Below are 21,469 nucleotides of genomic sequence, written 5' to 3'. Positions count from 1 at the left end.
TATATTAAAGACAGCGCTGAAATTGGTTCTGGCGTTCCGTTTTTCAAGTTGAGAATGGTGTATGTTATGCAAGTAAAGCGCACTTCATAAACTGCAAGTAGAACTGTCAGTTACTAATACCATTGGTAGCCGTGTACTTTGTCGTCATGACTGGCGGGATGCCATTGGCACTCTCCAACTTTGAAAGTGGTTTCATCATTAGCCAGAAAGAAAAAAACGTATCATGAATCGGTCGCACGGACAAATTCTGAGACAAGCGCCACTGCCCTCTTGGGTGAATGATTATTCGAACGGCTAAGGAGAAGCTCTCTTCGATATAATTTTCCATGACAGAATTACATGGCTCATTGCATAAGAATTCTATGGTTTAGCATGGCTGCGCTTAGGTGGATGCCAATGATTAATTACTCCCTTTTTACAAATCTACATCACCTTGTGGGATTCCCCTAAATATTTGATAAACAGAATTGCATTATTCAACAAACAAAGGCCCTGACATGGATCTGCCGTAATCGACCCGAAGTCTCCATGTTATGCCTTGAGGTGACATTTAGACTCCTCTCCTGAGAAGATTAAAGCCCAGCTAGCTTTCTTCTTCCTAGGAACTATAGCGTGAGTCGTCGCACGCATCACATCCTCGGCCGTCGCATGCACGAAGCCCGTCCAAGGTCACCGATCACACAGGCTACTAATGAAAGCTTAGAGAAAGGAGATGAGGTCGATGACAGAAAGGAGAGAAGGAGCAGGAGAAGGAAACAGAGAGACACTACACGAACTGAGAAAAGAACAGAAAACAAAAAAGCTGGTGCAGCCGCATTTTTATTGTCCCCTTCAGTTTGGATGGAAAACAGCGCAAAGGAGCGAAGGACAAAGGAACAGGAAGTACGCAGTTGTTCCTGTTCCTTTGTCCTTCGCCCCTTTACGTTCTTTTCCATCCAAAATGAATTCTACCAACTCGCCCAATCTAGCATCCAACTGCAGTATTATTGTCCCATCCTCCACTCTGTTGTGTGGGCGTTCCGGTGCTGGCGTGCCGAGAGACGACCACCAATCACGAAGGCCGGGATAGGAGCGAGGCGACCACGCCGCTCCGGAACAGAGCACAAACTGCTTTATTCCCAGCCCCTCCGGCTTAGCTTCAGTTTAGAGGGCGCCCCTGGTCAGTCAATAGTAGTCAGTAGGTGGCGACGCCAACACCCCCCTTTTCCCCACTATGGGCGCTGATGCGTCTGTCTCCAGCGATGTTATTGCTGACGCAATTGTCGCTAGATGTGTATTTCCCTGACTATTTCGCCACTAGTTGAGCATTTCAATCTCTTCATCGCCTATAGGAGAGGGACTGCAGCAGCTAAGCTAAGTGCTACGCAAGGAGTTAAGCCAAGGTTCCAGCTACGGGCGTCTGAGGAAACTAGTGCACCGCAGGAAAGTCGTCGCGGTAGCGAGGCTCGACGTCGGCTTCAGAAGAAGAACAAGTTTTCTTTGCAGTAGAGCCATAAGCTGATCGGCAGCGTGACAAGACCGGCGTGTGGCAGGCGACGAAGGCCTCGCAGCAGCGAAAGCGGCTCTAGTAACAACCTCAGAGCGGGTGATTGTGCAACTTTCGGAACTGCCGCATCCTACGAATATTGCGATAGGTTGGCCGTAGTAAAGCGCGAGAGTAAGAAACGTCAGTGCAAAACATCCGTTAACAAGCACTTACACTTTTTCCGTGTCGTTGCCTAGCTTATCCGACCTTTAATGCGACAACATTAAATGCCCCTAAGCGTTAAGAAAGTAAGAAAGTAAAAACGACGTAACAATAGAGAGCAAAGAAAACTCGCGATGAGACATTCCAGCTTTTGCCTGCGGAGCATATAAGGGCCTATTGAAATATCCGATGTCGTAACTCATGTTGGAAAGAATGTAGCGCCAGACATCTGCGCTAACGTTGTTGCGTTACTTTCAAGCCAGCAACCGCAATCTGTTCCACAATTGCGGGTTGATCGTTCTTCGGGAGATCGGAACCGCTTTGTGAGTCAACGTCCTGTGTTAGGCAACGCTGGTCGCGGAATCCTTAGCAGCTCCTCCGAATGGGCCGAGATGTTTCCGTGCTGCCTGCTTACCATCCGAGAATATTAAAGGGCTAATCGAGAAATCATTTGCGACACCTCGCAACCCCTACCAAGCCTGCGAGCATGCATGAATGCAGATGCGTTAATTTATAGTTCATTAGCATCGTCGAGGACCTGCCGCCGTTGTTCACTAGAGCGGCGATGTTCTAAAGGAAACTGCACAGTTGGTGCGGTAATGGTTGTAAGGTTGTGTAATTATGCGACTCTTCATGTACGCTGTTTTGCGATTAAAAGTTGCGTTATTATTGATGCTAAGCTCTGAACTTCATTAATGCGGTTCTCATGCTGTCGATCGAAGGTCCCATCTTCAGTTTATGTAGATAGTTAGGGTAAATTACTCGAATTTCAATTGCAATATTACGCGGATATCCTATTCGCCGCGTTCTGACATATATTTCTAACCTGACTGTCTAAAAGCGGAAAAAAAAAGAAATATTAAAGTCCTAGCTCTCTACAGCATGTTTATTTGCGTCGCAAAACTGCCTTGAGTTTTATGCGAGACGTATAAAGAATTCAGGCATCCAAAATCAGTCTATAGCGCTCTTAGTACGTGCACAGAACCTTAACTGCAAGAATTGGCAACACTACCAGCTCATGAAGCATTTCTCTCGACGGTTGTGCATTGTCTGTTCTCATTGTCATTCAGGCTGCCGTGAAAGGGTATAACGTGTGTTTCTTTTTCAATTCATTTGCCATTCCGATTGTGAGAGCTTGGCCGTGAAATAAATTCCTTCCGCTCTACGATGGAGGTGAAATGCCGAAAACTTTAGACATACTGAAATTTTAATTGCATATAGGAAACACCGGGCTATATAAACTGCGCACCATGAAAGTGCGCCTTATGAATTCATTTGGTTTTTCGCCTGAAGATGCAATGAACATTAGCGCAACACCTCCCCCCCCCCCCCCCCCCCCCTCCGACAAAACATTTATAGCGTCGATAGGAATCAGAAATGCACTTCCATTTTTTATGGCAATAGGAGGGAACTCCACCATGCGTTTTCTGAATTTAGGGGACGTCGTCAGAATTGTAACCTGCCAACTCCCGAATAGCAGCTAGCTGTTGATAGAAGCGATAACAGTCGAAGTAACGACATTCGGGAAAAAAGGAAAACCGTCAAGTGTTCAGCAAGCTTTCGCGTACTGACGCCGCTCGGAGTTCAGGTGGCGCCAGGCACGTGCGAAGCGTTGTTACACACATTAGCATAGCACCGCCGTAGATCCTCTTCCGTCTCTCCGCCGCTTTCCTCACGAAGTTGATCAATTATACAGAGACGGAAGAGCCACGATTGCGCTCTTCGCGCATTTCGACCCGAGTTCCCTTTTTACTCTTCTCGCTGCCTGCTATTTTTGCCTCTGCCTACTTGGCTTGCTCTTCTTTGCTTTGCGAGGCTTATTTTTATGTGCATTTCGCTTTCCCGACCAGCCGTGTCGCGCCAGCGCCGTTATCTCGGACGGCAGCGAGTTTCAGTATGCGAACCACCGTGAGTTGGTCGTTCCGACCCATTGAAACTGCCTCGTAGAGATTTCTTTTTCTTTCGTTCTCGTTCTTTTTCTTTTCATTCACAAATACATAGGAGCTCGCGTGCAACATACTCTAGTGCTGCATATTCTCTTTTTTCTTCCGTTCATCTTTCTCCTTCCCTCCGTTTGCTGTCCAACTAACTGCTTCCACTTCTTCCTTTCCCCTAGCTGCCTTTGCAACCTTGCTTTCCTTTTTTTTTCACCTCCAGCACTTCTTGTGCACGTACAAAGCACGCTTCCCTCCGGACGTAGGGAGAAACTGGGAAAGCGCATGCGTGTGCGGGAGCTCTGCTGTGTCCTCACTGCCACTCTCGTTCCCTACTCTCCCCATAAGTTCTTGCAGCGCTGACCTTCTTCCCCAGATTCTCTCCACTCTCCGCGGTGGCAGTGGCGGCGCTCCCCATTTGGCACTTCGTCCTTTTTTCCTAGCGCCCGAGGGCACGGACGAGCGATGTCGTGGAGTGTGTTTCCACCTGGTGCGCTCCCCTCGGTGAGGATTTGTAGAATTTGCCCCGTTCCCGCCTCCGCACCACTTTCGACCCTTGTTCCCTTCCTCTACCTCCTCCCTCTCTTCCTCTCTCTCTCTATTTCTTGCCTGTAGCTGGAACAGAGGAAAGGGAAACCGTGGCAGTGGCCCAGCCCCCGAATGGTCTTTGAGGGAAGAAATGGGAAAAAGGTGGCAAGGGGGACGCAGTCTTAATCTCGCCTAAATTAATCACGCCGTTCCGGGGGAGCACCGCTGGGAAGCATAAAATGGCCCGGGATTGAACTTTAACGAATATTTGGCGCTGCGCCGCTTACTAGTCCCCTGGGTCCCCTTCTTCCTTTCGCGTTTAGTGCGTGGTATCGTCGGCTTTCGCTTTCGTTGCGCAGTTATAGAAGCGTTTTTGTTTGAGTGTGTGTGCGTGCTTTCAATGAGGCATTTGTGCGTCCATGTCTGCGTACGTTTGGCAGTAGTTCCTTAAGTCGAGGCGCTTTATCGCTGGAAAATAAGTTTTTCTGCTCTTGAGCCGATGTTGGCGCTAGCGGCAGTCTAAGAGGTGCCACTTTAGGTCAGCTCGGTTTCTTTGGGAAGTTTACATTCGACACTAGAGGGGGCTCGTTTTATTAACTCTCGCCGAAATTTAAAGTTGAATGTTCGAACTGTGGCTTCAGTGCCGTCATAGTTTACAGTTATTTTACCATGATGACATTACTGTTGCCTAACTAGAGACAAGAAGGAGTCATCGAATGCACTTTTTCAGATTTGTGCTTAAGTCTGAGCGATGCTGTTTCAGATTTCCTTCGGCAAACGGCATGAATAAAAATTACTACCTTAATTGAAATTGCAGCAGTCAAATTGTTGCTTCATTTGTTGTTGTTTTTGTTGTTCTTTTTTTTTTTTTGCAAATGGCATCGATCAAAATTGCGACCTTCAATGACACTGCAGTAGTTAAGTTGATAGTGAGAGGAAACCCTCAATACCGATTTAGGTTTAGTGTAACTATTTTGCCTGTCTGTTTGCGTGCTTTCACGGCCCGCGTGCGTGTTTTGGAAAAAGAAGTGCTTCCTCAAAGGGGTTTAGAATATCCAAAATGGCGTCACATCATACACTATGTTCGTGAACAGCAACGAGATATCATGCTCGCCGACTAAGATTCGATTTCATATTCTGGCTTCTGAGATAAAAATCGTAATCAGAGGGTTAGATGCCTTGTAAATGTGACCCTCTTTGTATTCAAACCAGCACTTTAGCCTTTTTTGTTTTATCGGCAGCGCCTGTGGTTTCGCGTTGTCTATACCTTAACGCAACAAAAAGTCAATTGGTTATCTGTAAACAAAAATAAAACGGCGTGTCTTTCTCGCGAGCTCGCTGCTTCACGCTACAGAGACGGCGAATGAGTAAGACGCGCTGGCCTACTCTTTACCACACTCGTGCAGCTATGGGCGGTGATGGAACAACATATTTCAGGCTAGTAAATTCAAGCAGCCGTGTTCAAATCACTTCTTTTGTTGTTGTTTTTTCTCTTGAAATGAGAAGGTGCAGCAAGAGTCTCACTTATTAGTGGGCACCTCAACCGCTTCGTGAAGAAAGTGATGAAGGAGGAGTTGAAAAAAATGGCTTTGGCTCAACTTGGTTAAGCCGGGAAATTGCGAAAGCAATACCAATGGCTACGCCCTCGCTCACATGATAGTCGTGCTGTTGTGGTGCTTGTGTGAAACCTGTTGTATACCTTGTGCTGCTGTGGTGATCACTTGGCTATTCTATGTACAACTAGTAGTGAAACTATAATCGCTGCGGCTGTGAGGATATACTTGGTTGCTGGTGATGTTAATGCAGACTGTAGAACTGCTGTTCCTGCACTGGCTACAACGGCATGCTTGGCACTCATGGTAAGTGTTCTGGTAAATCCAAGGTACACACTAGTCACACAAGAGACACATTGTTACAGTGGTTCATCGCTTTTATACAAGCCAATAAACACACTTCGGTGGTCCGTGAAGAAGTGACTCTTCACTTGTACCTCTCTTATTGAATACCGGTCTGCATTTCTGTAGGCGACCAAGTCCAAACTGCTCCCCCATTGAGTAGTTCATCTTGGCTGCTGAGGGCATAGCTGGAGGTAGTATTTTTCGTCCAAGGCCTCGATGAATTTGGGGTCTCTTCTTGGGTCCTTGTTGAAATCACCAGTGCATATGAGCATTCTTTTATCAGTGCGCTTCGGCAGACCGTTTGCGAAGGTTCACGCTCTTCTTCTGTCTCTGTAGCTCGCCGCTCTCTTTTGCGCGCATTACGACGAGCTTCCCTAGTGGTAGGTGGCATCGCCGCGAAGCAATGTTAGGCCGCTGGTGGTTGGCACAGCTACTGCTTTCTAGCGACGTGAGTGGAGCCTAATCTCTTCAGCGTAACGCCACAATCGCGCTCCTAGCGGAGAGCGCAGGAGTTAGGCGCTGGTGGTGATACCGCCGCGGTATAGTGCCTAGCCGCGGCTTGCGACGGCGCGAGTCGGTCACCTTTCTCTTCAGTGTGACGTCACAACACCTGTTGCGCTCCTAGCGGAGAGCGCAGGAGTTAGGCACCGGTCGTGGCACCGCCGCGGCTTGTGACGGCGCGAGTCGGTCGCCCTTCTTTTCAGCGTGATGTCACACATGACGTCACACAGAGGTCAACTAAGGTCAATGGTGGCACCGCCGTGCCACGGCAAAGGCTGAAAGTGCAAGTAGTATTGCTTTCGCAATAAAAAAGGTAACGGAACTGTATTCTTCCGCGGCGTGACCTTTGTTCGCAGATGCGCATCGGCCTGCACACGGGCCTCGTTCTGGCGGGTGTGGTGGGCGTCAAGATGCCCCGCTACTGCCTCATCGGCAACGACGTGTCGCTGGCCAACAAGTTCGAGTCCGGCAGCATCGCCATGCACATCAACGTCAGTCCCACCACGCACAGGTCAGTGGGACTTAAAAATGAAAATTAAAAAGGAGCTGTATGCACTTGGAAAGTGAAACTGTTTAAGGTTCTGAAGAGGGATGGTACAATAATATGCAGCTACAGACATTGCTCAGAGGGCATCGATTAAGGAAATTGCTCTGACCAGTATTGTTCTTGGAGCGGTAGCTGCTAGTTATTTAGTAGAGATTTTACGAGTATAGCTTCCCCTTTGTTTCTTTCTGCATTATTAGCAGCATGTATACGGATTATATTTGCCTATTTTCCCTGTTGCTTTAATAAGGATGTCTGACAGCTCAAAATATCAGTCACGAAGCCTGCCTATTTGAGTTGCCATCTCGTTTCTATTCATTGCTGCGTTTTGAACATTGTCTGCCGGTACCAGAACGTTGCATTTTATGCAATATAGTAGTGCGTTATTTTGATTTATCTAGTTCTCTTTATTTTCAATATTTGCTGCATATTTAAAACAATGCAGAAACACTTAATCTCCACCTCAAAGGGTATGACGCGATAGCTATAATGGTTCCCATCTGCGGATCCGCTTGGGGTTCCTTGTTCGCGTATATATAGTCTGTGATTGCTTAACTACCAATCCCTTAATTTGCGTCTCTAATACCCCAAGCTACCACGTTATTCAGCTACCTGTCGTAAGCGACCACCCGCCCTATATATCAGGTCCCGCTTTACACAAGCCGTACGAACAAATGTGATCCAGGAGTAGCGGACCTGATTGGGGCATACAAGAGCCCTAGAAGGTAGATTCCTATCTTATATCTGGCCAGCATAAATGAGCAACCAGAGTGATAAGCTTCTCCCAGCTCTATGTTATCGTGCGATCTCGTTATGTCGCAAAACCCACTGATAGATCAGTGCTCGGCTAGTCATACCAGTGATAATTTTTTGCTCACAACGCCATATTTTTTGCAGAACAGAGTGTTTAAAGATATTGCGTTAATATTATTCTGGTTAATTATACGTAAATTTGTTTTCATTAAACTCTTCTTAATTAATATTTCATTTTTTCTTTTTTCGCTCCAGAAGTGGGGTCCAAAGTTGGTCAATATATGATCAGCAGCCCTTACTTTTCATAACCTTGATGTCATTGAGAACTTTTACTAATATTGATCGATCATGTTATATAAACCTTTGTCTATGTACAATAAGAAATCGTTATTAAATAAGAACCCCTCTCCTTACGTTCAAACTTCACGTTTGATTTGAGCAACGCAGCAGACCACCGTGATGTGGAGAGTTGTAGAGTGCTACACCTGTTACCAAAGGCGAGGGTCTGTTTCCAGCGGTGCCCTTACTCTTAACCTCTGCCCTACATGCCCCCTCGCCTCCTCCAAGCCGTCGAAGCGAGGAACCTCTCAGCGTGCCGACAGGGCAAGCCCGCCTTAGCTCGGCTCAACGACAAACCTCCCGCGCCACGTAGTGAGGAGAGAGCGAGGGACAAGAGGAAGGAAAACGCAAGATCAAAAGCAGCGCGAGAGGAGGATGGGGAAAGAGCAGTTCAGCGACGCGCACGAGCGGAGCAGCGCTACGCGGGCTCGCCCAGTCCCGCCGCTGATCCGTGCTGTTTCGCGGCCGACGTGCTGGGCCGGCAAGAGGCCGACCTTTCCGCGGTGATGCGTTTGCTGGACCATCACAACCGCCACTCTCCGACACCCTGCCATCCCCCACCCGTCCCACCCTGCGGCCACGCTCGCCTACCCTAATTAGGCTTCCGCTTGGGCCTGCCGCCGATCCGGGTAATTACGCACAAACGCACGCACGCACGGCCATACAAGCAAACAGCTCGGTGCGCTCGCAAGCAAGCCACCGGAAACTAAAAACTCAGATGACCAGCGAGGCAGGAAAGGAGCCCGTCCACTACTGGATGTGATGGCCGATGAGCGCCAGGGCCTCGCTTTGGGAAGATGATATCACCAGAGAAGGAACGGAAATATTTCTTGAGGCAGCCGCGGTAATAATTTAACATGACGGCGGAAAGATGTAAAGATATTTTTTTATAGATGAGATTTGGTTCAGTACATTAATCAAGGAGGAACTGCCAAAAGGCGTATGTAAAAACCTGACAGAGGTCTATCCTCCTGAAAGAGCATCACAGGCACTTAGAAAAAGCAAAAAAGAAAAAACAATGAGCAAGTAATGGAATTTACAAAAAGAAACTATCTACATGACCGTGTCTATACATGGCATCGTGTTAAAATTCAGCAAGACAAAAGAATTTATGGCTGAAATGGATAAAAACATAAAGAGGACTACAAATCAGTATACATAATTCAGGTCTGTTGCAGAATGATCATGTTGTGTACAATTCTTTTATATTTCTAACGGATGTATTTTTCAGGGTTAAAAAAAAAGTAGTTGTGGGTAGCAGCTTAAAGTCATTGGAATTAAATTCGTAAGCATTTGATGTCCATAGTTGGCACGGGATTTCGGAGCATTGTACTGTGTACTTCTAAAATACTAAGCTGTAGGCTTTACTAAATATGGGTTTTCAAAGGTATCTTTATTCTCATTCATAAGGGTTCGGATATATACTGCTATAGTTTCTTTTTGTAAGCCTGTTCTATCTTAAGAAGGTTGTATTTCGCAAATAGCTCTGTGGTGCTATCAAGGTACGGTAAGTTTCCAATAGCTCATACAGTTCTTTTCTGCAACGTAAGTATTCTTTATTTGTCTCAATGGTCGTTCCCCACACAAGCAAACAGCACATGTTCATGCGAATAAACAAATAGTTTTACAGCCGTAGCTTCAATTTTAAAGGTACAAGAGTACGCGTCTTGTTTAGAATATCAATAGAGGAAGACATTTTCTTACTAATGTACAGTGTGTGTGTTCATTCCAAAGCATATATCCTGAAATACAATGCCTAAAAATTTTACGGAACATTCTCGTGTTAGCCTCGATTATTCGAATGTAAGGGTAAAGTTTCCAGGCAGAATTTTTTCTTTTTTGGCCCTGAAAAGACGTATTTCGTTTTGGCTACGTTCAGTTCCAGGCAATTAGCATTTAGCCATACCGAAAGCCCTGCAAGCCACCTGTTTGCTGTTTCTTTCAATATCTCCAGGTTATCGTTTTCGAAAAACACATTAGTGTTGTCAGCATAAACAACAATGTCATTAGTGGACGCTACATTAATAATATTGTTTATATAAATTAGGAATAGTACCGGACCTAATATTGATACGTAGTCCCAGCTGGCAACATTGTTAGTCTAGGAAAGGAATGGTGGCTCTACCGAGTGGTTCTGTAAAGCCCCAAAGTTACCCCAGCACTAGCGCTGCTGTAGTAGGCCTTTCTCTGTTGCATGATACGGTTTTGAAGCAAAAGCTTCTTTACACCATGTAAAGCCAAGGTCGCTACGCGGTTCCGCAGACGCTACTGCGCATGCGCCGAGCAACAGGTACGCCGCACGTGACTACAGAGTTGCACCCCTGCCGCTGTCGCCGCCGCTCCACGGCCTCGCTGCGCGCGTTGCACATGCCCAGTAGCTAAAGATGCGACGTGCATGACGTCAGAGTTGTGCTGCCGCCGACTCCACAGGCTCGCCCACAGGGCCGGTTTGTCAATCGTTAAAGTGATACCTAAAACCATTCCAGTCTTAGCTACCGCAACAGTATCTGAGGTAATCGCTCTATACGTCTTAACTAAATGCGCGACCAAGAGAAGACAAACAAGCTGCGACAATAAAGAGCTTTACTACGTGTGACCGCGCGTACAAGCTTTCGCGATACACTAGGTTCAACCGGAGCTAAACCACAGCATTTTTAAGGCGAAAGCCTTTAATGGCTCATGCTGTCGTGGACAAAATGTGCCCCGCTTTAGCGGCGGCTCTGATTGGCTGAGGCGGGATGACATAATAGAGGTCTCGACGATCACAGAGCATTACCACAGTATGCGCGAATGTGTGCCTTATATGGCTACATGTCAATCAATGAGTAATTACTAGTTAATGTCTAATTAATTAATAAATAATTACTAACTCATAATACAGAAATTACTAAATAATGACTGATTAGTTAACGAATTAAGTAATCATATAATTACCCACCTAATGCAAAATAATTGATTCAGTAATGCCTAAATAATTAATTACTAATTAGTACCAGTTGCGTAGCAGAATGCGGAATTCAGGCTTTTGCCTTTCACTACTTTAGTCGCTAAAGTTCCTCGTAATTTTTTTTTCTCGTCATGTCGACTTTTAAAAGTGTTAGCGGACAGACTTGTCATCATCAATAGCAACTGTAAGTTTCTCGCATTGTTTCCCGCTTCACTGCAGACTGTTAGTGCACACGGAGGGATACCGGTTCGAAGCGCGGCCTCGTGAGTGCCTGCCGGACGGATTCCCGGAGAACATCAAGGGAACCTGCCACTTCCTCAGAGGATTCGTCCACCCCAAGCTTGACCCGGCCGAGCCCCTGGACGTGCACATACGCAAAGCGCAACGAGAATTCAGAATGGACGCCTCGCAGACGTGGCTTGCCTGAGCGGACGCAACCAAGTAGCTTCCGCGAGGCCCACCCCTGGACTGACTGCCATTAGGAACACTGCCCAGGGGCGCGGCTATTTCTCTACGTTTCAGTGCGATCGAGGACATCAAAAGGAACCAAATCTATGAATACGAAACACGGAAGTAGGGTGTCAGAGCTCGGTGAGGGCTTGCTCAAAGTGTGTTATCTGTTTCGTTTTCAGTGGAAGTGACTCGTTCCTGGACATTTGTAACTTCAGACTTCGCGGACAATTCATATTACGGAGAACTGGGTGTGTAAGTGTACGACAAGGCATCGAACAACTACAAATGTGCAAGCATAAATGGACAACGTTTGTGCAGTGTGAGTATGATACGAATGTTCTGAGTGCGGCGCTGTGCTAATGCAACAACTGTTATGTCACCACTGGTATGTAAGTTTAATACGATTTCTTCCGAGTCCAGTGCCGTGCAACACCCGGATATATTGTCACTCGCAAGCGACTGCTGCATGGCGATTCATGCCGTGTTATTGTCATTGACATCAATTGCACTAAAGACAGCGGTATATCGTACGTCAGCTTGTCAGACACGTCGTATGTCTAGTTCGTCGTCCAGTGGAAGTTTACTTGCTTGGAATGCCCACCGGACACCATCTTCAGGGGAATCTGAGCAAACCCTGCTGGTACGCCTCAATGTACTGAGACTCACATCGGATTACAGGGGCCGAGCGATCTGTGACTTCAGCTCAATTGAATTCGTTGAAAGTGTGTTTCAGCAGCAGAGACGAGGTAAGGTTTCCCAGTGAGCTGTATTGGGAGGCAAATGCTGGAGTTGGGTATTATGTGTATTGCTGTTCGTTCATTTCGAGCATTTTGGTAGAAAATACGGCTCCTGAAAGTTTATATCATGTCTTGTTTTCTTTTCATGTCCTTTTCTGTGCACGAAATATGGCGGTGAAAATATTCCGCATGCTTAAAATTGGTATTTTGTGATCTATTTTTGCAAAGTGCGTTAGGTAGACGTAATTGCTTACAAAATTATGGTCGATCGGTACAGTGAATGCTTATTAAGGCCTTTTAAATCGGCTTGTAGGTTTCTTCTATTCTTTCCTGTAATTTTGTTTTGTAACGAAGTGGTTTTGGGCCACATAGTCACAACAACGGGCGATACTTTAATGCACTATATATTAAATTTTTGAAGAAGATTTTTTTTTCGCGTATTTAGTAGTCAGCTTTATGTCTACATAAATTGGTGGGCATGTACACTTTCCTTTTTTTTATAACCATTTGTCTTCCGAATGTATGTTTTCTTTCGCTGACTTTTTTTTTTCTGTCTGGAACCAGTCATCGAAAGCGCACGCGTAAAAACAGGACTCCAACACACTATCACGTTTGCTTTTACGGAAAAGCGACGCAGACACTTCCACTGCGTGTGATTAAGGTAGGATATAAACTTAGCCTCGCACCACCTTGTTTTCTCGAGTTAATAAATAGTGAGCATGTTGGTCATTTAATTTGTGTTTGTAGGTCGTGTTGTGACATTGGGTCGTAATAATAGGCGATTATCACAGTTTACAACTTGAAATATTTGTGGTTGTTCTGATGGCGAACTAAGATGGCCGTTAGTGGAATTAGCAGCTTAGCGTGAGGAGCACGTGTTTGGTGACTGTTGCGCACGATGAAAACTGTGTGATTTAGCATATTGTTTTTTGTGATGCTTACAGTGCTGTTCTCTTGTCGAATGTAAAAACGTTGTGCATTTCACCATGTGCTCAGTGTGCTGCTTATCGTCGCAGACCATGCGGCCGGTCCACAGTCTCGAACATTTAAAATATGCGTTTATCGCGTGAAATCAGTTATCTGTTAACTAGTTCGTATTCGATTAACCAGGTGCACGGTCCGATGGAGTCAAGCTTCCGATAGGTAAGTTCATCCAGACCCGGAAACTGTGCTAGCCTGAGCGCCGCACCGCTCAGTGTACTAACAAGCCGAGCCAGACGAGGTGGCTGAGGCAAGTCAAGCTGATCAGCCTACCTGGCTTAATTTCTATAGGATTGTTCGGCTTTTGTAAAACATAACCAGTTTTCGTTCTTTTTTCGCTATATATATTCTTGTCGGATATGTTCAATATTTACTGCCTTTTTTTATACAGCAATAAAATGTCGGAATTTAGATCTGATCAAAGATTCGAGACGCCTGAATTCCGCGACATGCAACTGCTTTTAATTTCAGTGTTAATACTATCGTTTTAGCTTCATTAGTGCATATCTCTCAAGAAAGAACAAGACCTGCTCGCTGAGCCTTTGTATTCAAATGATGAGACGTCTTTCGTAGAAGGGGTGCCTGAGATGAACTGCTGTAATAAAATACACAAAACACTCGCCAGTTCACTTGAATCGCCGCTGTTAATTGGAAGCAGCAACCCATGTCATCCAGTGCTCGCCTGTTTAAAGCAGGATATTACAGTGCTGAGCATCATGGTTTGCGTACAGTGCTTGCAAGGACTTCGCGAGCCATTGGGCACGCGGTGGCAGTTATTCACTGGCCGTACATATGGGAACTCGTGCCCTGTTTGGTGCCTTTAAATAATAAAATAAAATGACAAGGCAGAGCTACTAACTTCCCAGCATCTGGAGCTCTCACGGAGTATCATCGACCGATCGTCCACATATGCATCAATCAGAAGAATGTGCCGAAGCATTCTGCCATCATCAAATCATCATTCCTGCGCTTCTACCGGGAAATTTTTCTAATTCAGCATCGTAGTTTCAGGAATGGAAGGTCATGCATCAGTGATACGTGGACATATGACAAACGCCAAACAGAAGACCGAGACGAAAAGCTCTAACCTGCTCAACTTCGCTCGAATAATGAGATATCAGACTAAACGCCAACCCCAGGCTGATAGGATTTACAACAGTCCTTTACCAAATCCCCTTCTACCCCAAGGTCCTCATTGCAGGGATCGTCCTGCCCTTTTATATACGATATGGCACTGTCATGAGGCTATATGTCTCTTTTAACCCGTGTCTTTCAGGAAGAGCGGCCTTCTGGCCCAGTGGCTATTTGCTAGCGAGAGCTGGTGGAGTGCGTCGATTCAGTGACTACGATCTATAAGAGCCAGTATTCGTACCTGTTAAATATTAGTTTTGGTAATCTTACCGGATTATCGGGTCAATCAGTGAAAGCTGCTTGGCATCAACAGTCGAAAAGTCTAAAATTCCAGGCTTGTTAGTGCTTTTCATAGGAACTGTCCCGTTGGGCGTCTCGCAGGCTCGATTTGGCATCCCCGTGATAGCGTGCATACTTGGCCCTGTTCAGCTTCCGGTCATTATTTTGATCATTTTTCCGGCCTGAAAAGTTGGTCTGGCGGGTGCAAGTTGTTGTTGTTGTTGTTGCGACTGCAGAAAGAAGGAAGAAAAATGCACGGGCCTGCTAGTGGTTCTGTAGCTTAGCTACCTCCGCTGCCTTGTGCGGACAGAGGAGAAATTAAAGAGAAAGAAATAAAAAAAAAAAGAGGCAAGGCCCCGCGCCCCGCAGGGCCAAGAGCAGCCACGACCCCCCCCCCCGAGAGTTGCAGCGTGAGCCAAAGCATATTTAGAAATATAATGCACACGATGAGCCAAATAAACACAAAAGATATCGCCCTCGAAGCGAGAAATAGGGACACTGCAAGCACGTGTGGGCATGGACAAGATCACTGGCAAGAGAGGTGCCGAACATATGCTTGAACGCAACAGAGAACGCGTGACTAACAAACACATTACGTATTCTGATGGCATGGAAACGGCCGAGACACTTGAGGCTCCTTACGCGCAGGAATGCGAAAGTATTACGTTACTTCGCATTACGCTATATACCTTGTAAAGTGCTGGTTAATGCCACGTTGCATAATGACTGTCAGTCACGAGATATGACAATAACAGTGAGTCATGGCAATGCCTGAACTTGGTACAAACACCACACCTTAGATTACGTCAGTTGTGTAAATTGATGAGTCATGTTAAGTTGCACTATGACTACGAGCCGTAACTATTCGCAATGTTTGTACAGACTCCACACCTTATAGTACGTTACTTACACAAAAGCTCAGTCATCATATATGTTACATTATTACTACAAGTTATGAGCCAAGATGTGACTGTGTATTGTCCTAAGGTCGTAGGACGTTAACTTTCATCATTAATGACTAGGTATCTTACATCCGCGATCCCATTGTACATAGGCGTAGTGACGTCATGCGAATGTCATGCCCTATATATGACATTCGGCTTTTTTTTATGCTAGTCGGACATATAATGCTTTCGCATTAATAATTGCGACAAGACCGAAGCAAACACTACTAATACAACCAGCGCTCCTCTTCAGTCGAAAGGTTTTGTTTTGTTCCCCATCTCATCGCTTCCACGTCGTATTTACCACACTCAACTGAAAGCGAAACGCACCGCCAGAGCTTAAAGCCTAAACTCCGATTATACAAGCGCCAACTTCCTATTTCCGCGCTGGGTGACGGCCGCTACCACTGCCCGCTTCCACCTGCTCGGGCATCAGTTCCGCTACGCAATGCTTTTTCTCCTTTCTACCTGGTCTACTTGAGCTACTCGTGACTTGTTGTACCACTCTAAAATTCAGGTCTATAACCGGTTTACCTCTCCAACAAAGCTATTAGAACTTTCGCTGAAAAAAACTAAAGTGGAAACTCAATATTACTGAGCTCACTTGACGAGATATGGCAGTTATATGTTATCCTGGTTTTAGAGACCGAAGCAATGGTATTGTGACAGAGCAATAGGCTCGATTTCAGAAGGTGCTTGGCTAAAATCCTAGTGCTACTGGCTGTCCAACGATTTGAAAGGTTAGAATATTTTCCTCGACACCATGATCACCTTTTTGGGAGCGACAATAATATAAAAATGGCCGCGGACTAAACTGTGTATAATGAAACGGAATAACAAGAAAATTTTCTTCAAGCTAATTTAGGCACTTTTTGTTGGCTGCAGCCTCTCCACGACGTGCCTATCGCAACGTTTAGCCAGTCTGCGTAATGAAAGAATAAGATCTTCTGAAAAAAAAAAAAGAAAATGCATGTATAGAACGATCATTTCGTCCGTTACATTGCCTTTGCGCACAATGTATTTCCTTTACGACGTCAACCTTAAACTGCAGAACTCCGAGAAGCTACCATCAATTTTAGAACATAACATCTATTTAATACGGTATACAGCGAGCTGATGTTAGTGGGGACTCTGCGTTCAGGTATTGCGTTTCTCTGGAGCATCCGATCCGGTGGCAGCCGAAGCGAAGCGAGGCGCAGCTCCTGCTTCGATAACGAGGCCTTCCACTGGCCCCTGAGCTCTGAGAATGACCAGCCCACGGACCAAAGCGGGCGGAAAGATGCACAGCGGGCGGTCGCTTGTTAGCTTCGCAGCAGGCGCTGACTCGCCCCCTGGCTCGACAACACACCCGCAGCGCCCTTCGATGCACTCTGGATCTGTCCGTGCAACCATGCGGAAGTAATGGGGTTCTAACGGTGACGGTTGCTCACCTCGCTTATGTTGCCTCTGCGTGGGAGACCAAACAAGACGATGTCTACCGGAGCGGAGAGCAAAATGAAAAAGTAAGTAGCTCGTGGGTTTCCTTATTTCTAGTTTTTCTACTGCTCCAATAAAACATTCCCCAAAGGGAATGGGGAGTAATGGGCAGGTATGACTGCTTTCATAGGCTGACGACCAGCATATGCTGCCACTGCAATTTACTTACTTATTTTAAAGCTAGCCGCATCTAACCACTCTACTATTGTCTGAATGAAGATGAACAATAATAGAGTTGAACGTTGAGCTAGTTGGTCACACATCTCTTAGAAGAAGGCAGCAGAGCAGGTAATAACACAAAACATAAGCGTTGTCCTTGTGTCTGTGTGGTTCTTATGTTTTGTGTTATTACCTGCTCTGCTGCCTTCTTCCAAAAGATGAATGAAAATGAACATACGAGTAAAGACGAGGGAAGGCTGGGGGTTTGTGACGACCTAAAAAAAGAAATCGCCGCCGGTTGAGTTAAATTAAGCACAGATATACAAGCAAAACAAGAATTTAGAACTCATTTAGCTAAACATTGCATCGGTTAGGTTTGGCTTACCACGTCTTTTCATGTTAGCTAAGTATTTAACATGTGCTTCATGCTTTTGATAGACCTAAGAAGGCCTAATTAGTCTTTAATGTAACTGCATCAGAGGAGACGAAAGCCTGGTAGCTTAGCACGTGAAGAAACCAGTTATCTACATGGCTCTCTGGTCTAACATTGGGCCTGAGAAGCTGATCTCTTAGCCTCGCCCTTGGTTCTAAACTCGCCGAGTTATGTAGCGAAAGCTACATTACGTTAGTCAGCGGCGCATTTCGGGTGAGCGTCGCTGGTCCTACGCATGCAGTAACCAAGGCAACTAGTTGCTCCGAGCCACAGAAGAAGGGAAAAAGAAGGGAAGAGAGAAGAAGGAGGAAAAGAAGATGAAGCCGGTCAAATGTAGCAAGACTATTAGTGTTCAACTTCGGCGTGCGTTATAATTTCTCCTTTTTTATTTCCGTGTTTCACCTTTCCGTTTCCTTCTCTCTTCCCTAGCGATATTTTATAGTTTGGCGATGTAATTTTGCGTTTAAAAACATTCCTTGCAACCTGATTCTTAACCGATAACCCTGTGTGTATGATCCATCAATATAGAGGACCACAACAACAAAAGACGCTAATAATAATAATAATAATAATAATAATAATAATAATAATAATAATAATAATAATAATAATAATAATAATAATAATAATAATAATATTAATATTAATATTATTATTAATAATAATAATAATAATAATAATAATAATAATAATAATAATAATAATAATAATAATAATAATAATAATAATAATAATAATAATAATTGGTTCACAGGAACGACGCCAAGAAGAAAAAGAAGCAGACGGAAAGAGAAAGAAGAGGGAGGAGAACAAAAAGAAGAAGAAAAAGCCGTTCAAATGGAGAAAGAAGGTTCGGAAGACGCCAAAAAGACGCGCCGAATCGCCGATCACACCATACTGTTTACAGCCAGTGTATCGGCGACAAGAACACTCGAGTCGAAGTTCATGAACAATCCGTTTGGTAGCTTTCGCTACGCGTATCCAAGCTTAAGCGTGTTGAGCCGCCATAAATTTGTTTTTTTTTTTTGTTTTTTTTTTTTTTCATAGAATACTGGCCGCGCTGAGCGATTTCAGCGATGTCTTCGTGGTTTTCGTGCATAAAGAAGCAGAAAAAGTCGCCCAAAGAAAGGCCTCCCGTGGATAGTTATCGAATTCAAGAATTACTCATGAAAAACGGTTACTGAACCTCATAGCCCCGGTAGCCCCGCGTTATTGGAGGATAGAGGCAAATCTTGACTGCATGTGTTAGGAAGTGTGAGCAAGGCATATCACGTAGTATGATGGTGATATAAAGCCTAGATGAAATTAAAAACATTAAAGTGTTAATACTGATTTATGATGTATTTGTTCGTTAAGATGTATTTTATATGCACTTTCCTTTCTTCTTATACATGTGCATTTCCTGTTTTGATCATTTGTCGCCGCTCATGTGAATGTCTAATGTGAATTTCTAATGTCTAACAAATTTTTTTATAAACACTGCTTGCCATTGTCATAAGTGGCTCTTCTCGTCAGGTCCCATAGGTACAGCGGCAGTACTGGCGGCGCATTCCATGACGTCGGGGTAGAAGGCGTGAGCGAACAGGCAGGCGGAATCACGCTGCCACAATGAAAATCTACCACATGCTAGTCTGTTATAGAAAGATTTAATATATGTATACATGGGCGGATCGGCGGATCACTGTGCTCTGATCCGCTGTCAGCCATCGTAACCCTCTACCGAGCACGGGCGGCGCGCACACGCTGATTGGTCCCTACGCGGCAGGTCTGTGTGCCGACTTCCAGAATGTGACGCCATCTATTGGCGTCAAGGGGATCTGGGCATGCGTAGTGTAACGCCTTATGGCGGGTCACGGTAATGAGTCGCTGTCAACAAAAAGTCTCCAATGACATCAAGTGTCTTTCCATGAGCGAATAAAAGAGGGTGTTAGCAGTGGCCAACAAAATGTGAAAGAAAGAAAGAAAGAAAGAAAGAAAGAAAGAAAGAAAGAAAGAAAGAAAGAAAGAAAGAAAGAAAGAAAGAAAGAAAGAAAGAAAGAAAGAAAGAAAGAAAGAAAGAAAGAAAGAAAGAAAGGAAGAAAGAAAGAAAGGACCCCGATGGTGGGACGCTCCCTCCTGAAACATATTTCTTCCACTGACGCTCTCCTTATTGTTCCCAAGTACGGTATGTTAACCTGAAAGAACGGCGATCGCTGTCTGCTGCTGGACTAGAATGCGAGGACGCAAAGTCTTCGTTGGGTAAAGCGTGAACGTGAGCTTCGAAAAAAAAAAAAAAAAACGACGCCCAGCAAGCGGCGACACCTTAACCCCAGTGTTGTTGCAGCCTAAATCGAGAGTTGATCGAGGTCTCGCTTCCACCGTAATTGATCTCCGTCCGCGGCCCTCGAGGATATCGGAGAAGCGACGGACAGCCAAGGGGGATGGGGAGGTTGCCTCGGAGGCGAAGACGATGAAGAGGGGTGAGAGGTCCCCTCCTGCTCTAACGTGATGGATACCGTTGCCACCCGAAGCGCGATGGCCCCACAGGTTCTGAGTGGGCTGCGCCCTGAAGATCTGTCAGTCGGGAGACGTGGTCTTTTCCGCGAGAGGAAAAGAGAGGCGAAAAAGGCGCCGGCAAGGCTCAAGCACAAGCGTGTCGGTGTGGAGACACACACCGTAACCGCTTTCGCATGGACAGTCATTCGGGTCAAAGCAGGAACGGAAAGAAGTGACCTCAGACCTGGTCAATCTATGTATGCAGGTGGTAGCCTATGCGCGTGCGAGACACACTAGAGGGTTGCACGGACCGAAAGAGCATGAACTGTCTGTAACTTAATAGTCACCAACAAGAATGTAACTAAGATGTCTACTCAGTGTTACTGCATCTACAAATATAAAACAACCTCGTCAAAAATTCCGACTTCGTGAGAAAAACGTGCGAACTCCCGAATGGCCCACCGGAAAAGCTTCCATGGATAGCTTGTATCAGGATTAACTTATTTTGTAAGAAATCAATCGTCCGTTTCATAAAGAAGCTGCACGGAAACGACAATATTTTACGGTTCCTTTTACGCTTTACATCTTGAACACTGCCGGTAATGTCAAAGCATAACTGCTTTATAAAGGGTGAAGTCTTTTGGTGGAGGAATAACTGTAGGCGTTTCGCCGCCTAGATTAGAAACATCTCTCGGTGTGTCGCGACTACCTTTACGGTGAAGTCTCCTAAAAAGTGGCGTCACGACATACACCAAGCAATCGCACTAAGGTAGCCAGCCAGCCGTTAGTGTGGTCAAACGTTTGCTAACGTATTCAAATGTTGTTATTGTTGGGCATGACCCGTCATTTTTCCTATGGTTGCTCAGCAGATGCCTCACGAATTAGAATTGTAATGTTGGTTGGTCAAAAAAAAAAAAAAAAAAAAACATCACGACAGCACACAACTCTGCGCCATTTCTGGGCCGTCTTTTCGTTGTATTTTTTTTTTGTGTGTGTTCTTCTACGACAGGAGCCGTTATACTGAGCGTACCCCAAGCCATTGCGTTGAAAACGTTTGCCTAATACCAGCGGTCAAAGCTGCCAGGAGTTCGGCGACGTCACGAGTGGTACATCATGAGTGGATTAAATTGCTTAGGTTGCAGTACGGTGGATTACACCGGATTAAATTGGATTCTGTTAATTAGCGATGCAGTCTGTTTGATTAGGAGTGCGAATTAAGGCGGTTTAAGAGTGGATTCCGGTAAATTAATAGTGTATTAAGTTGAAGTTT

At 45.4% G+C, this 21,469-nt stretch overlaps 1 protein-coding gene across 1 annotated transcript in view; it reads left to right on the top strand.

Annotated features, from left to right (window-relative positions):
* Gycalpha99B (guanylate cyclase 1 soluble subunit alpha 2) overlaps positions 1-13,708 on the top strand; it is a 58,364-nt gene extending 44,656 nt beyond the window's left edge. Inside the window, exons 8-9 of the mRNA XM_084601949.1 lie at positions 6,905-7,059; positions 11,351-13,708. Of these exons, the coding sequence (XP_084458075.1) occupies positions 6,905-7,059; positions 11,351-11,558 (363 nt within the window). The 3' untranslated portion in view covers positions 11,559-13,708. The remainder of the gene's footprint in view (positions 1-6,904; positions 7,060-11,350) is intronic.
* Positions 13,709-21,469: the final 7,761 nt, after the last annotated feature.

This window comes from Amblyomma maculatum, chromosome 4 (genome assembly GCF_055883805.1).
Source record: "Amblyomma maculatum isolate TAMU_Amacu chromosome 4, ASM5588380v1, whole genome shotgun sequence".
Taxonomy (NCBI): Eukaryota; Metazoa; Arthropoda; class Arachnida; order Ixodida; family Ixodidae; genus Amblyomma; species Amblyomma maculatum.
Note: the sequence above shows the minus strand (reverse complement) of the source record. Positions and strands in the feature narration are given on the sequence as shown.